The 16386-nt window shown below is 45.8% G+C and overlaps 2 protein-coding genes across 2 annotated transcripts; both read left to right on the forward strand.

Annotated features, from left to right (window-relative positions):
- Positions 1 to 587: 587 nt before the first annotated feature.
- On the forward strand, positions 588 to 2444 carry LOC123765946 (filaggrin-2-like). Its single transcript, XM_069303112.1, has one exon. The coding sequence runs from the start codon at positions 588 to 590 to the stop codon at positions 2442 to 2444; it is 1857 nt and encodes a 618-aa protein (XP_069159213.1).
- A 401-nt stretch (positions 2445 to 2845) lies between these two features.
- Positions 2846 to 8208, forward strand: LOC138351349 (serine/arginine repetitive matrix protein 5-like). Its single transcript, XM_069303119.1, has 3 exons — positions 2846 to 2862; positions 6876 to 7553; positions 7596 to 8208. Exons 1-3 carry the CDS (start codon positions 2846 to 2848, stop codon positions 8206 to 8208), a joined length of 1308 nt encoding a protein of 435 aa, XP_069159220.1.
- Positions 8209 to 16386: the final 8178 nt, after the last annotated feature.

Consider the following 16386-nt stretch of genomic DNA (forward strand, 5'->3'; position numbering starts at 1 on the left):
TCTCACCTGGCCAACCTTCTTATGTGCCATTAGGAAGATCAAATTTTGTATAAAAAGAAAAAATATAACGTTTCTGATAGTTTGGAAAATATTGCCAAACACATTTACGGAATGGATAAAGAAAGTCTTAAAAGCTGCAAAATATTTGTTACAGAAGTGGTAAAAGAAAAGCCACGTACTCGATTTTAACCAACCAAAACAGGAATTAAACATAATAAATATGCATTAGTATCAATAATGAGAGCCACACGTCTGTTTAGAGAGTACCTAATGTGACGATCGTCAACAGTCACGAATTCGTACGTACTTAGATTTTAGATAGTAGATTACAGACTAGTTGGGATTTTATTAAAATTAATGAAGCTAAAAAAGAAACTTAAATATTCCTAGGCCTCAGGAATATTAGGCCTCAGATATCGTGTATTAGGCCTACGAAGGTTAGGTTAGTCTGTCAGAGCAACACAAGTAAAAAATAGTTTCCCGTTTGTCCAACTCAATAGTCCAGATTTCTACTTTCTAATTTCGTTGCACATCGGTATATATACTATGGTCCTCGTCGTTAGTATAAGTACAACCAAAACAGGAGAATGGGCTGGATTAATGATATTCCGAAAGACGCAGCATCCACACGCACAAGGACGCAGCATCCACAAGGTCAAGGACGCAGCATCCACAAGGTCAAGGACGCAGCATCCACAAGACAAGGACGCAGCATCCACAAGGTCAAGGACGCAGCATCCACAAGGTCAAGGACGCAGCATCCACAAGGTCAAGGACGCAGCATCCACAAGGTCAAGGACGCAGCATCCACAAGGACAAGGACGCACTATCCACAAGATCCACAAGGACAAGGACGCAGCATCCACAAGGACAAGGACGCAGCATCCACAAGGACAAGGAGGCACCATCCACAAGGACAAGGACGCACCATCCACAAGGACAAGGACGCAGCATCCACAAGACAAGGACGCAGCATCCACAAGGTCAAGGACGCAGCATCCACAAGGACAAGGACGCAACATCTACAAGATCCACAAGGACAAGGACGCAGCATCCACAAGGACAAGGACGCAACATCCACAAGGACAAGGACGCAGCATCCACAAGGTCAAGGACGCAGCATCCACAAGGACAAGGACGCACTATCCAAAAGATCCACAAGGATAAGGACGCAACATCCACAAGGACAAGGACGCAGCATCCACAAGGACAAGGAGGCACCATCCACAAGGACAAGGACGCAGCATCCACAAGGACAAGGACGCACCATCCACAAGGACAAGGACGCAGCATCCACAAGACAAGGACGCAGCATCCACAAGGTCAAGGACGCAGCATCCACAAGGACAAGGACGCAGCATCCACAAGGACAAGGACGCAGCATCCACAAGGACAAGGACGCAACATCCACAAGGACAAGGACGCAGCATCCACAAGGTCAAGGACGCAGCATCCACAAGGACAAGGACGCACTATCCAAAAGATCCACAAGGATAAGGACGCAGCATCCACAAGGACAAGGACGCAGCATCCACAAGGACAAGGAGGCACCATCCACAAGGACAAGGACGCAGCATCCACAAGGACAAGGAGGCACCATCCACAAGGACAAGGACGCAGCATCCACAAGACAAGGACGCAGCATCCACAAGGTCAAGGACGCAGCATCCACAAGGACAAGGACGCAACATCTACAAGATCCACAAGGACAAGGACGCAGCATCCACAAGGACAAGGACGCACTATCCACAAGATCCACAAGGACAAGGACGCAGCATCCACAAAGACAAGGACAACGCATCCACAAGGTCAAGGACGCAGCATCCACAAGGTCAAGGACGCACCATCCACAAGGACAAGGACGCAACATCCACAAGGACAAAGCACCATCCACAAGGAAAAGGACGCAGCATCCACAAGGACAAGGACGCAGCATCCACAAGGACAAGGACGCAGCATCCACAAGGACGCACCATCCACAAGGACATGGACGCAGCATCCACAAGGACAAGGACGCAGCATCCACAAGGACAAGGACGCAGCATCCACAAGGACAAGGACGCAGCATCCACAAGGACAAGGACGCAGCATCCACAAGGACAAGGACGCAGCATCCAAAAGGACAAGGACGCAGCATCCACAAAGACAAGGACGCAGCATCCACAAGGACAAGGACGCAGCATCCACAAGGACAAGGACGCAGCATCCTCAAGGACAAGGACGCAGCATCCACAAAGACAAGGACGCAGCATCCACAAGGACAAGGACGCAGCATCCACAAGGACAAGGACGCAGCATCCACAAAGACAAGGACGCAGCATCCACAAGGACAAGGACGCAGCATCCACAAGGACAAGGACGCAGGAATAACGATAACAAAAGACTGGACATCAACGAGGCCCCACACATCAAAAAGTCAAGACCATCAATCAACAACCAGTTAACACCAACATTCTGCCCACTTCAAGACCCTGAACCATCACAAAGACAGTAGAAGCAAGAACATCAGCTGCTTATGTTCATGCATATATTAGCCTATTAAGATCCATTCGTCTACTTGAGTATCTCAATCATGTCCTGTACCACTTCACCCCAAGAAAATATAAGCTCTTGCTAATTCATTGTAAATTTGTCTTTGAAAATGTAAGGAGTTCCTTGTGGCACGCATCCCTAGGCGTCAGACCATAATTGTGAAAATGAACTGTGGAGAGTTAATTTTTCAACTTCCCTCGACAGTGAAGAAAAACATAAGAAATATTTAGAAGATTCGTATTAGAATAATTAATCTTACCCTTTCGGTCATATTCAACAACATACGTTTACAGCTCAGGATTGAAGCAAGGCGATGAAGAACTCTGTAGGGTAAGGCAGGTCCTAGTCAACAATGGTTTCTCTAACGGTTTGTTGAAGACATCATAAAAAGGAAGGTGAAACGCCATGCAACCTCTGAAGAGTCAACTAACACAACACTTGTACTCCCTATTAGACTATTTTACAGGAACCTCTTTTCGACAACTCATAAAACGGAGGAAAGGTTCCTGAAAGATATTATTGATAGGAACGTTATCCCTACAGACTAAAATCAGAAAATACAATTGACAATTTACTAGAAAAACAAAAAACCGGCCAATCTACTCATGAAAAACTCCCCAGACACCAAACAGAACGCCCTGAAGGAAACCAACGTTGTCTATGCCTTCACATGCCCGCTTGGGGACTGTCAGCCTCGAAGAACTTAGTATATAGGCAAGACAACAACGTCTCTTTCCAGGCGATTAACAATGCACAAACAACAGGGCTCCAGCAACGAACATATAATCTCTTCTCACAACCAGACCATCACCAGAGAAATTTTAACAAGCAGCACAGAAATCATCGATAAATACAGCGATAGCAGGAGACTCGACATCAGCGAGGCACTACACATCATAAAGTCAACACCAACAACCAACAGCCAATTAATGCACAAATATATTCTACCCACTTCAAGACCCCGAACCAACATAGAAGCAGCAAGAGGAGGTATGGGCCAATAGGCCTTCTGCAGTTACTTCCATTCTTATGTTTTCATACCCATTGTTTCGTGTTCTGTCTTCTGTTTATCACCTCACAAAAAACTTTTGTGCCATATCACCTCACCCAAAAGGAGTATAAGTGTGATGAATTTTTATGTGTAAACTAAGTCTGTGAAAATGTAATAAGCATTACGAAACGCGTTCAAGCGTCAGACCAAAATTAAAAAATGAATTTTGAAGATTTTTTTTTTCAATTACCCTCGACAGTGAAGAAAACCGTAAGAAATATTGAAAAGATATGTGTTAGAATTATTAATATTACCCTTTCGGTCATATTCAACCACATATGTTTACAAGAAAGACTGCTACCAATATATGCATATATATATATATATATATATATATATATATATATATATATATATATATATATATATATATATATATATATATATATATATATATATATATATATATATATATATATATAGATGCCTCGAACCACTGACCCTAAATATATTTTTTTTAATTTATCGAGTCAGAGAAAGAGTGCAAGTTATAGAGGAAGGGACAGAGAGAGACGGGGAGCCCACTATCTCTCCCACACCATTAGCTCGTCTAACCCTAACCTGTCAATACATTAACCCTGGGTTTAACGAAGTAAGACAAGGCGATGACTGGTCGTTAATACCGTCCAATGAAAATCAATGGAGCTGAGTAATGACCAATCAGACGCAGGTAATTACATCTGGTGGGAACAAAAGAGGAGCGCGATCCGCTGCCTGGCTGTCTCATGACACCTGTCTTGTTGGCTGGTTGGTGTGGGGGTGATGTGGTGGTGTGGGGGTGATGTGGTGGTGGTGTGGGGGCGTTGTTGTGGTGGTGTGGGGGCGTTGTTGTGGTGTGGGGGTGATGTGGTGGTGTGGGGGTGATGTGGTGGTGGTGTGGGGGCGTTGTTGTGGTGTGGGGGTGATGTGGTGGTGTGGGGGTGATGTGGTGGTGGTGTGGGGGCGTTGTGGTGGTGTGGGGGCGTTGTTGTGATGTGGGGGCGTTGTGGTGGTGTGGGGGCGTTGTTGAGGTGTGGGAGCGTTGTGGTGGTGTGGGGGCGTTGTTGTGATGTGGGGGCGTTGTTGTGGTGTGGGAGCGTTGTTGTGATGTGGGGGCGTTGTGGTGGTGTGGGGGCGTTGTGGTGGTGTGGGGGCGTTGTTGTGATGTGGGGGCGTTGTTGTGATGTGGGGGCGTTGTTGTGATGTGGGGGCGTTGTTGTGGTGTGGGAGCGTTGTTGTGGTGTGGGAGCGTTGTTGTGATGTGGGGGCGTTGTGGTGGTGTGGGGGCGTTGTTGTGATGTGGGGGCGTTGTGGTGGTGTGGGGGCGTTGTTGAGGTGTGGGAGCGTTGTGGTGGTGTGGGGGCGTTGTTGTGGTGTGGGGGCGTTGTGGTGGTGTGGGAGCGTTGTGGTGGTGTGGGAGCGTTGTTGTGATGTGGGGGCGTTGTGGTGGTGTGGGGGCGTTGTTGTGATGTGGGGGCGTTGTTGTGGTGTGGGGGCGTTGTTGTGGTGTGGGAGCGTTGTTGTGATGTGGGGGCGTTGTGGTGGTGTGGGGGCGTTGTTGTGATGTGGGGGCGTTGTGGTGGTGTGGGGGCGTTGTTGAGGTGTGGGAGCGTTGTGGTGATGTGGGGGCGTTGTTGTGGTGTGGGGGCGTTGTTGTGATGTGGGGGCGTTGTTGTGATGTGGGGGCGTTGTTGTGGTGTGGGAGCGTTGTTGTGATGTGGGGGCGTTGTTGTGATGTGGGGGCGTTGTTGTGGTGTGGGGGCGTTGTTGTGGTGTGGGGGCGTTGTTGTGATGTGGGGGCGTTGTTGTGGTGTGGGGGCGTTGTTGTGGTGTGGGAGCGTTGTTGTGGTGTGGGGGTGTTGTTGTGGTGTGGGGGCGTTGTTGTGGTGTGGGGGTGTTGTTGTGGTGTGGGGGCGTTGTTGTGGTGTGGGGGCGTTGTTGTGGTGTGGGGGTGTTGTTGTGGTGTGGGGGCGTTGTGGTGGTGTGGGGGCGTTGTTGTGGTGTGGGAGCGTTGTTGTGGTGTGGGGGTGTTGTTGTGGTGTGGGGGCGTTGTGGTGGTGTGGGGGCGTTGTTGTGGTGTGGGGGCGTTGTGGTGGTGTGGGGGCGTTGTGGTGGTGTGGGGGCGTTGTGGTGGTGTGGGGGCGTTGTTGTGGTGTGGGGGCGTTGTTGTGGTGTGGGGGCGTTGTTGTGGTGTGGGGGCGTTGTTGTGGTGTGGGGGCGTTGTTGTGGTGTGGGGGCGTTGTTGTGATGTGGGGGCGTTGTTGTGGTGTGGGGGCGTTGTTGTGGTGTGGGGGCGTTGTTGTGGTGTGGGGGCGTTGTTGTGATGTGGGGGCGTTGTTGTGGTGTGGGGGTGTGGGGGCGTTGTTGTCGTGGGTGTGTGAAGGCGTTATTGTGAGGGGTGTTGGGGCGTTGTTATTGTGGTATGAGGGCCTTTGTTGTGGTGAGTTGGGGGCTTTGTGGGGGAGAGGGGGGGGCGTTGTGTTGGAGAGACGGGGGGCGTTGTGGGGGAGAGATGGGGGGGGGGCGTTGTTGTGACGTGAGGACGTTGTTAGTAGTGTGATATACCGCTAAGCTGAAACCGACAGTGTCGCCTCCAGGGAAATAGGTTAGGTTAGGATAGGTTAGGTTAGGTTAGGTTAGGTTAGGTTAGGTTAAACAGAGAATTTTTGGTCCCAGTCTGAGCTGTGCGGTATCCGTTTCAAGACTGAATTTTTTCAGTTTCACTTACCGCTAAGCCGCCATCCGTATTAAGACAGATTTTTTTTTGTCAAGTCTTAGTCCCCACTATATTAATTGCCACCTGTTTTCGCGTAAATTTTGACAGTCCAGTTTTAGGAAAATATTTCAGAGTACTTTTCAGAGAATAGTTTTATTAGGAGTTTGTTATGGAATTCCCAGTTTCAGCTGTGGACTTAAGGAATTCTTATGGGGAAAATTCTAGGCAAAAGTTACACCTGCGGACTTAAAAAGAGTTCTTACATATACAAATAAACTCTACGGACTTAAGCAGATATTTTTAAAAAGTTAATCAGAAGTTAGTTCTTGGATCCGTTTCAATACGTTTATACGTGTAGCTTGGCTACTAATAGCCCAAATTTCGCTCAATTTAAATCAGTCATATTTCAGACGTAGTAAGAAAAGAAAATTGAGTTACCGAACTCCGGCTCATCCACAAGGACCAGGACGCAGCATCCACAAGGACGCAGCATCTACAAGGACAAGGACGCAGCATCCACAAGGACGCAGCATCCACAAGGAAGCAGCATCCATAAGGACAAGGACGCAGCATCCACAAGTACGCAGCATCCACAAGGACAAGGACGCAGCATCCACAAGGACAAGGACGCACCATCCACAATGACAAGGACGCAGCATCCACAAGGACAAGGACGCAGCATCCACAAGGACAAGGACGCAGCATCCACAGTGACAAGGACGCAGCATCCACAAGGACGCAGCATCCACAAGGACGCAGCATCCACAAGGACGCAGCATCCACAAGGACGCAGCATCCACAAGGACGCAGCATCCACAAGGACGCAGCATCCACAGTGACAAGGACGCAGCATCCACAAGAACGCAGCATCCACAAGGACGCAGCATCCACAAAGACGCAGCATCCACAAAGACGCAGCATCCACAAAGACGCAGCATCCACAAGGACAAGGACGCAGCATCCACAAGGACAAGGACGCAGCATCCACAAAGACGCAGCATCCACAAGGACGCAGCATCCACAAGGACAAGGACGCAGCATCCACAATGACAAGGACGCAGCATCCACAAGGACAAGGACGCAGCATCCACAAGGACAAGGACGCAGCATCCACAAGGACGCAGCATCCACAAAGACGCAGCATCCACAAGGACAAGGACGCAGCATCCACAAGGACAAGGACGCAGCATCCACAAGGACAAGGACGCAGCATCCACAAAGACGCAGCATCCACAAGGACGCAGCATCCACAAGGACAAGGACGCAGCATCCACAGTGACAAGGACGCAGCATCCACAAGGACGCAGCATCCACAAGGACGCAGCATCCACAAGGACGCAGCATCCACAAGGACGCAGCATCCACAAGGACGCAGCATCCACAAGGACGCAGCATCCACAAGGACGCAGCATCCACAGTGACAAGGACGCAGCATCCACAAGAACGCAGCATCCACAAGGACGCAGCATCCACAAAGACGCAGCATCCACAAAGACGCAGCATCCACAAAGACGCAGCATCCACAAGGACAAGGACGCAGCATCCACAAGGACAAGGACGCAGCATCCACAAAGACGCAGCATCCACAAGGACGCAGCATCCACAAGGACAAGGACGCAGCATCCACAATGACAAGGACGCAGCATCCACAAGGACAAGGACGCAGCATCCACAAGGACAAGGACGCAGCATCCACAAGGACGCAGCATCCACAAAGACGCAGCATCCACAAGGACAAGGACGCAGCATCCACAAGGACAAGGACGCAGCATCCACAAAGACGCAGCATCCACAAGGACGCAGCATCCACAAGGACAAGGACGCAGCATCCACAAGGACAAGGACGCAGCATCCACAAGGACAAGGACGCAGCATCCACAAGGACAAGGACGCAGCATCCACAAGGACAAGGACGCAGCATCCACAATGACAAGGACGCAGCATCCACAAGGAGCCGGTCGGCCGAGCGGACAGCACACTGGACTTGTGATCCTGTGGTCCCGGGTTCAATCCCGGGCGCCGGCGAGAAACGATGGGCAGAGTTTCTTTCACCCTATGCCGCTGTTACCTAGCAGTAAAATAGGTACCTGGGTGTTAGTCAGCTGTCACGGGCTGCTTCCTGGGGGTGGAGGCCTGGTCGAGGACCGGGCCGCGGGGACACTAAAGCCCCGAAATCATCTCAAGATAACCTCATCTCATCTCAAGATAGGACTAGGACGTGCGAATGAACTTCAGTTCATTGGCACAACTTTGCTACTATCAGTCTAAATCCAATAAAATTTAAAACCGTTGTATATCCGACGTAGTAAATAAGATCAACGGAGTTACCGAGTTTAAGCTCCCGTCCTCGCCTCAGTTGACACCCGTAGATACGATTCTATCAGTCCAATTTCCCTGAATGTTAAAACCGCTGCATTTCTTACTTAGTAAAATAGATCAAAGCAATTGCTAATCTCCAACTTCTCTTCCGCCTTAGTTCAATATTTACCAAACACAGTATGTCAGGACACCAGACCGGCCCTGCCTGTCGCCTTTATCAGAGTAAGTAAACGAAAGTCATAGCAGCTTCTTCAAGCACTGTAAATAATCACTCACCAGGTAATTATCACACGGTCATACACATCTTATCTCTCCTCGTCCCTCTCTCCATGCCCCCCCCCCCGTGCTCGTCCGCTCACCAATCTTCCACTTACCCCCCAGCTCCCACTCCCACCTCCCCCCAACTCCCCCAGCATCTTACCCCCTTCCACAACTCCACCCAAACCTCACCCCCCCCCCCCCCCCCAGATCCATTCTCAACTCTGCCCCGCAAGAATTTGAAATGTAGCTATTACAAATATTCTTACTGTATTTGTGTGTTCTCTCCAAGGTTCACGGCATATTCTCTGTACAACTTGTTATACATTGTTCATGTTCTCTGAGAGTTCAAATCATATTTTTTCGCTTGTTTCTCCGGTTCTTCAAATTTTCTTTCATATTCTCTGCAAGTTCAATTCATATTTTTTCCCCCATTTCTCCGTGATCTCCGCATTCTCTTACATGCTCTTTGTTTCTTTAAAATCAAATGTACAATTGTTTCTGCCATCTTGAGGTTCAGTAAATAGTTCACAGTTATGTATTATCAACCGAATTATTGGCCCCTAACAAATTTAGTTACAATTCGTTTAGTTATTTACAAATTTATTTAGTCATACACCAATGTTTTTTTTCAAACAACTATGTCAATGTATTTCTTTATCAAACTATTATTTCTTACTAATACGGTTCTTAAACAAATCTGCCTTTATTTAGTAACGAATTTACTAAGACATTCTTTTTTTTCTCATTTCTTAATTAAAATCATTCGTCAATCAACTGAAAATAGTCACGTTCGTCATCTTTACATAATTTCATAACTAGTAATACCCTTTATACAGTATTAATTTTACTAAGATATTCTTTTTTTTATCTTATATTAACTAAGGATACACTCAAATTAGTTTAAGTTAACATCTTTTAATAATTTCTTAATTAAAATAACCCTTCTCTCAACGAAAAATAATCAAGTGTAATTTCTTTCAACAATTTCTTAACTACCATTATGCGTCGTTGAGTCAGAAAAAAATAGTCAAGAGTAATTTTTTCATAACATTTTCTAAACTAAAGTTACTCTCAGAAACATCTTTGCACATCAAATGATACTCTCATGTCATCTTTATTCTCCAATAATATGCTCAATGACATCAAAATACTATTCAAGACATAAAAAGTTATTCTGAGAGTCATCACAGATAATCTCGGAAACATTAATCATACTCTTCAAGCATTAAAAGACTCTCTGTGTTGTATTTACTTAAGAAGGATACTATCTAAACATCTTCGTGCATTTAAAGAATCTCTCTAAGACAACAATAATATGTTCCGATATAATTTAATTATCATTTGCACTCTTTAATGCGAATTTATATTAAAATAATTACTCTTTAGAACTTCTTCGTTCATCAAATAATACTCTATAACATTGTTGACCAGACCACACACTAGAAGTTGAAGGGACGACGACGTTTCGGTCCGTCCTGGACCATTCTCAAGTCGATAATTTTACTAAGATATTCTTTTTTTTACTGATTTTTGATCGACTTGAGAATGGTCCAGGACGGACCGAAACGTCGTCGTCCCTTCAACTTCTAGTGTGTGGTCTGGTCAACATACTTCAGCCCCGTTATTGTGACTCCTCGCCTGCTCTATAACATTGTTCTTCATTCAATAAGTTGTCACTAGCAACTATGGGCGCCTAACAGCTGTGTGGACAGCGCTTCCGATTCGTAGTCCTGAGGTTCCGGGTTCGATCCCCGGTGGAGGCTGAGACAAATGGGCAAAATGTTTCTTTCACCCTGATGTCCCTATTACCTAGCAGTAAATAGATACCTGGGAGTTAGATAGCTGCTACGGGCTGCTTCTTGAGGGGGGGGGGGGTAACAAAAAGGAGGCCTGATGGAGGACCGGGCCGCGGGGACGCTAAGCCCCGAAATTATCGCAAGATAACCAAGATAGCATTGTTTTCAAGAAATATGTAATTTAAGTTTACGTTAAACTTACTAAGATCCGGCATTATGTAGTCGCAAACAACTTTAAGTATTATATCAAACTAAACATGTGTAACTTTATGTACTAATAAACTTATGCGTCGTGTATAAATGAGTAAAATAACTAACTTTTATGTAGTAGTAGCAGTTTCACTAGGACATTTAGTCCAAACTTGCATTTCAGTTTATGAGTTATTCTGTTAAAAATATATTTTCTTAACCACATTATCTTAAAACTGTTCTCTGAACAACAATGAATTACCATACCTAACCCTTGATTTACCTGGACTAACCTATCCTAATGTAACCTACCTAACACAACTTATCTATCCTCACTACCTGATTGAACATAACATATATCATAACTTTCACAATATAACTTTCCTTACATAACTTACCTGAGGAAACTTGCCCAACCTGACCTGACCTAACTTACATAACTTATTTAACCTGTCCTAACCTAACCTATCCTGACATTGCATAACTTACACAATTTGCCAAATTACCTGACTTACATTACTTAATAACTTCCCTTACCTGAGGTAACTTATCTCCCCCCCCCCTCTACCTGTTGTAACTTACATATCTTAGCCTACTTGATGTAACTTACCTCTCTAGATGTAACTTATATAACTTACCAAACCTAATGAACAAATCCACAAGGGTTCGTGACGAGGGTTCGAACCTACGTCCGAGAGGATCTCAGACGCTGCCTTATTCGACTGAGCTACGACATAGTTAAAAGAATTGCAACCGGGAAATCATCCTGACCTCCCACGGGTCCTGCAGTCTCTCCGAGACACAAACCAGGGTTTTACACAATTTCCCCGTGCACCCGAGACGATCAACCTATCCTCTTAAAAAGAACGTCGCTTTTGGCCGTTTGCCCGTATGGTCGAATATGGACGTAATTTGAAAATGAACAAAAAATTTAAATAAATTTGGGATTTTTTTTGTCAACAACAGTAAGTTAAGGGTCCTCTGATAGGTTAGGTGGGCAGGAAATTCTCATAAAGTTTCAAAACGGTATGAAAAACGTTAATGAAAAGTTTCCTCTCCTAACCTTACCGAGTAAGCCGGACGACTCAAATATAAAACGGGACAGTACGTCACTTTTGTGAGTCGATTTCATTTCAAATTACGTCCAAATTTGGCCATAGCGCGCATACGAGCGAAAAGTGACGTTATTTTTAAGAGAACGGGTTGGTCAATAGGCTGTTCTACCTGCAGGCGATGAGTCACAATAACGTGGCTGAAGTATGTTGACCAGACCACACACTAGAAATTGAAGGGACGACGACGTTTCGGTCCGTCCTGGACCATTCTCAAGTCGATTGTCTTGAAACGCTCTTCTACCTCTTCGCCCTTCGGAAACAGCCTATTGACATAGCTCAGGTGCATGGTGGAATTGTGTAAAACCCTGGTTTGTGTCTCGGAGAGACTGCAGGACCCGTGGTAGGTCAGGATGATTTCCCGGTTGCAATTCTTTTAACCATGTCGTAGCTCAGTCGAATAAGGCAGCGTCTGGGATCCTCTCGGACGTAGGTTCGAACCCTCGTCACGGCCCTTGTGGATTTGTTCATTTGATGCATCACGCTATTGTGATTTCTGTGTGTTACCAAACCTAACTTACTTCAAATATTTTATTACAGCATCATCTTATTCTCTCTGAAACATAAACTCTTCATTTACATATTCACCCAGACAACGCTCTTTTACACTTATACTTACAAACCTGAACTTAAATATCACATTCTCAAACATATACATACATGCATAAATACCCATAACACAAAATATATGTGTCACATTCTCGTTTACACATACAGTTACATTCCCAAACTTGCATAAACTTATATAAATACAAAACAAAAGGACAGACTTGCGCTCAAATAATAATTTAGCTGCATATGCAAACTGCTCCTTATATACGAAACATGTAGAAACTTACATATAATTACACACACACTCTTAGACAAACTAGCACAACTTAGTCACTTTTGAGAAACTCTTACACATGTACTAACTTCAAAACATTACATAAAATGCATTTTCAACTAGTTTCACCTATCTTATCTTATTTCCATTTCCTACTGTTAGTTCTGGTTTCAATCTTTATTATTCTCAGTAAAGTGTTGTTTAAGCTTGCTTTCCTTACATAACCCAACAACCCTAGCCCTAATCCTAACCTAACATACTCTTACCTATCTTGAGGTTATCTTGAGATGATTTCGGGGCTTTAGTGTCCCCGCGGCCCGGTCCTCGACTAGGCCTCTATCCCCAGGAAGCAGCCCGTGACAGCTGACTAACACCCAGGTACCTATTTTACTGCTAGGTAACAGAGGCATCAGGGTGAAAGAAGCTCTGCACATTGTTTCTCGCCGGCGCCTAAGATCGAACCCAGGACCACAGGATCACAAGTCCAGCGTGCTGTCCGCTCGGCCGACCGGGGAGCCGGTCGGCCGAGCCTTTAAGCCCGAGTAGGTAGGTAAAATAAGGTAAGGTAAGGTAAGGTAAGCTTTAGGTAAGTCCGAGCTCGAGCCTTTACCTAACCTTTACTTATTTTATATATCCTCCTACTTTTCAAATAATTTATAGGAAAGTCTATTTATGACATCTAGTCTTTACATACTTTTTATTACATATATTAAACTAAGCCTTCTCTTTCATCACTCTTATGTTTATGACCCTAAGCATAGAGTCCATTTATTCAATAAACTATGTTAAGTTTATATTTTCACCGATTAAAGCAGTAAAATTACACATCTTGTCAGCTGTATATATGATTCCTGCTGGACATTTATTTTGTCAATGTTTCATAGTCATTTGTTCATTGTCAATGGTTATTTGTTAAAGAGTGAGTATTTGTTTATTTCGAGGAGTTAATTGCTCAAATGGGTGATTATGCATTTCAATGGATATTTGCTAAAGATAGTTATTTTTTTAGATAGGGTATTTAAGATGGGGCAAATACTTCCTTACACATAACTGAGGGGATGTGTGAGCCTACACATAACTGAGGGGATGTGTGAGCCTACACATAACTGAGGGGATGTGTGAGCCTACACATAACTGAGGGGATGTGTGAGCCTACACATAACTGAGGGGATGTGTGTGAGCCTACACATCACTGAGGGGATGTGTGTGAGCCTACACATAACTGAGGGGATGTGTGAGCCTACACATCACTGAGGGGATGTGTGAGCCTACACATCACTGAGGGGGATGTGTGAGCCTACACATCACTGAGGGGATGTGTGAGCCTACACATCACTGAGGGGATGTGTGTGAGCCTACACATAACTGAGGGGATGTGTGTGAGCCTACACATCACTGAGGGGATGTGTGTGAGCCTACACATAACTGAGGGGATGTGTGAGCCTACACATAACTGAGGGGATGTGTGAGCCTACACATAACTGAGGGGGATGTGTGAGCCTACACATAACTGAGGGGGATGTGTGAGCCTACACATAACTGAGGGGATGTGTGAGCCTACACATAACTGAGGGGATGTGTGAGCCTACACATAACTGAGGGGGTGTGTGAGCCTACACATAACTGAGGGGGATGTGTGAGCCTACACATAACTGAGGGGATGTGTGAGCCTACACATAACTGAGGGGGATGTGTGAGCCTACACATAACTGAGGGGGATGTGTGAGCCTACACATAACTGAGGGGATGTGTGAGCCTACACATAACTGAGGGGATGTGTGAGCCTACACATAACTGAGGGGATGTGTGTGAGCCTACACATAACTGAGGGGATGTGTGAGCCTACACATAACTGAGGGGGATGTGTGAGCCTACACATAACTGAGGGGATGTGTGAGCCTACACATAACTGAGGGGATGTGTGTGAGCCTACACAAACTGAGGGGATGTGTGAGCCTACACACAACAAAGGGGATGTGTGGGTCTACACAAAGTACAATAAACATAACGCAACTCTCCTCCCTCCCTCCGCCTTCCTCTACCACTCACTTTCTTGCCAACTCTGTGTCACAGCATCATTCCTGTGGCGCACACAGCCGCCACCACCGGAGCACAGCCCCTAGTGGAGTAGGTCTCAGGGCGTGGTCCGTATGAGCTGGTCGCTGCGTCCCCAGCTTATCAGTAGCTACGAGTCCCCCTTGACGCGGCCGCATGAAAGATGGAGGAGCTTGTGCTTGAGGGTAGCGGAGGTATTGTGGCAGGGGAAGGTGACGGATGGTGCTGGCGTCCCTGGAGGAGCTGCCCCGGACCCTGGGTGTCCCGCCCGTCCCTGCCTGTAATTACTGCGATTGTCTGCTGCGAATTGTTTATGTGTGAATGAGGCTGATGGGTACGTTGTTGCTGGATGGTGCCTGGGGGCCTGTTGAGACGTTGGTGGTGGTTGTGATTGTTGTTGGGGACACTTGTGATTGTTGTTCGGCACAGTTGTAATTCTTCATGTTGTGGACAATTGTGGTTGATGTAATGATATCCCACATCAAAAGGATATCATTAGCGGCATATGCTAGATTGGCCAACATAAGAAATCTTTTTAGAAACTTGTGTAAGGAATCGTTCAGGACCTTGTATACCACTTATGTCAGACCAATCCTGGAGTCCATACCTAGTTAAACACAAGAAAAAGTTAGAGAAGTGAGTAATTATCAAAAGAAGACGCCAAGCAGAGGTATGGCACCAGACTAGTCCCAGAACGGTGAGGTATGTGTTACGAGGAAAGGCTATGGAAACTAAACCTCACGTCCCTGAAAGACAGCAGAGTTAAAGTAGACATGATCACCACCTACAAAATTTTCAGAGGAACTGACAGGATGGGCAAGGACAAACTCTTTAGCATGAGTGGTACACGGACAAGGGGACACAGGTGGATACTTAGCACTCAAATGAGTCACAGAGATATTAAAAATAATTTTTTATTAAGCAGTGATGTGGTGGAGGCAGACTCCATACACAGCTTCAAATGTAGATATGATAGAGGCCAGTAGGCTCAAGAGGCTGTACACCACACAATTCAGTAGCGCTAGGAGGCAGGAGACACTACAACCGGCTCCAGGAATATCCATTACGTACGTAATGGAAGAGGTTGAGGGCAGAAAGTGGTGTCCCAAGTTAAATAAAGGTATAGAGAAGTTTAAAAGTAAATAAGATACAAGAAATAAGTGAAAGTGAGTGAAAATTCTGGGTTGGTTGGGAAAGTTTATATTCCACAACAAACGATCGTCAATAACAAAGATGGCCGCTACCACAGGGAAGGTAAACACACCAACAGATGATTGTTTCAAAGGATTATCAGCACAAGATATCCAAGCTCAGAGGAATTAGTGATCCACGGTACTGTGCTTCAGTAGTAGTCAGGGAAAGTCGACAATTCCAGCTTGGAAGCAGGATGCTGCTTCTGGACACTTTCCTTATTAAGACTACTCAATTGCTCGGTCGATAGAGCTTCGGCTCACATGCGTCGGGTCCATGGTTCGAATCTTCCTAGAGCCCAGGTAAATGTTTATATAAGTGTGGATGACAATTTATATATATTGTTACGATAATCTCCT

This window comes from Procambarus clarkii, chromosome 5, assembly GCF_040958095.1.
Source record: "Procambarus clarkii isolate CNS0578487 chromosome 5, FALCON_Pclarkii_2.0, whole genome shotgun sequence".
NCBI lineage: Eukaryota > Metazoa > Arthropoda > Malacostraca > Decapoda > Cambaridae > Procambarus > Procambarus clarkii.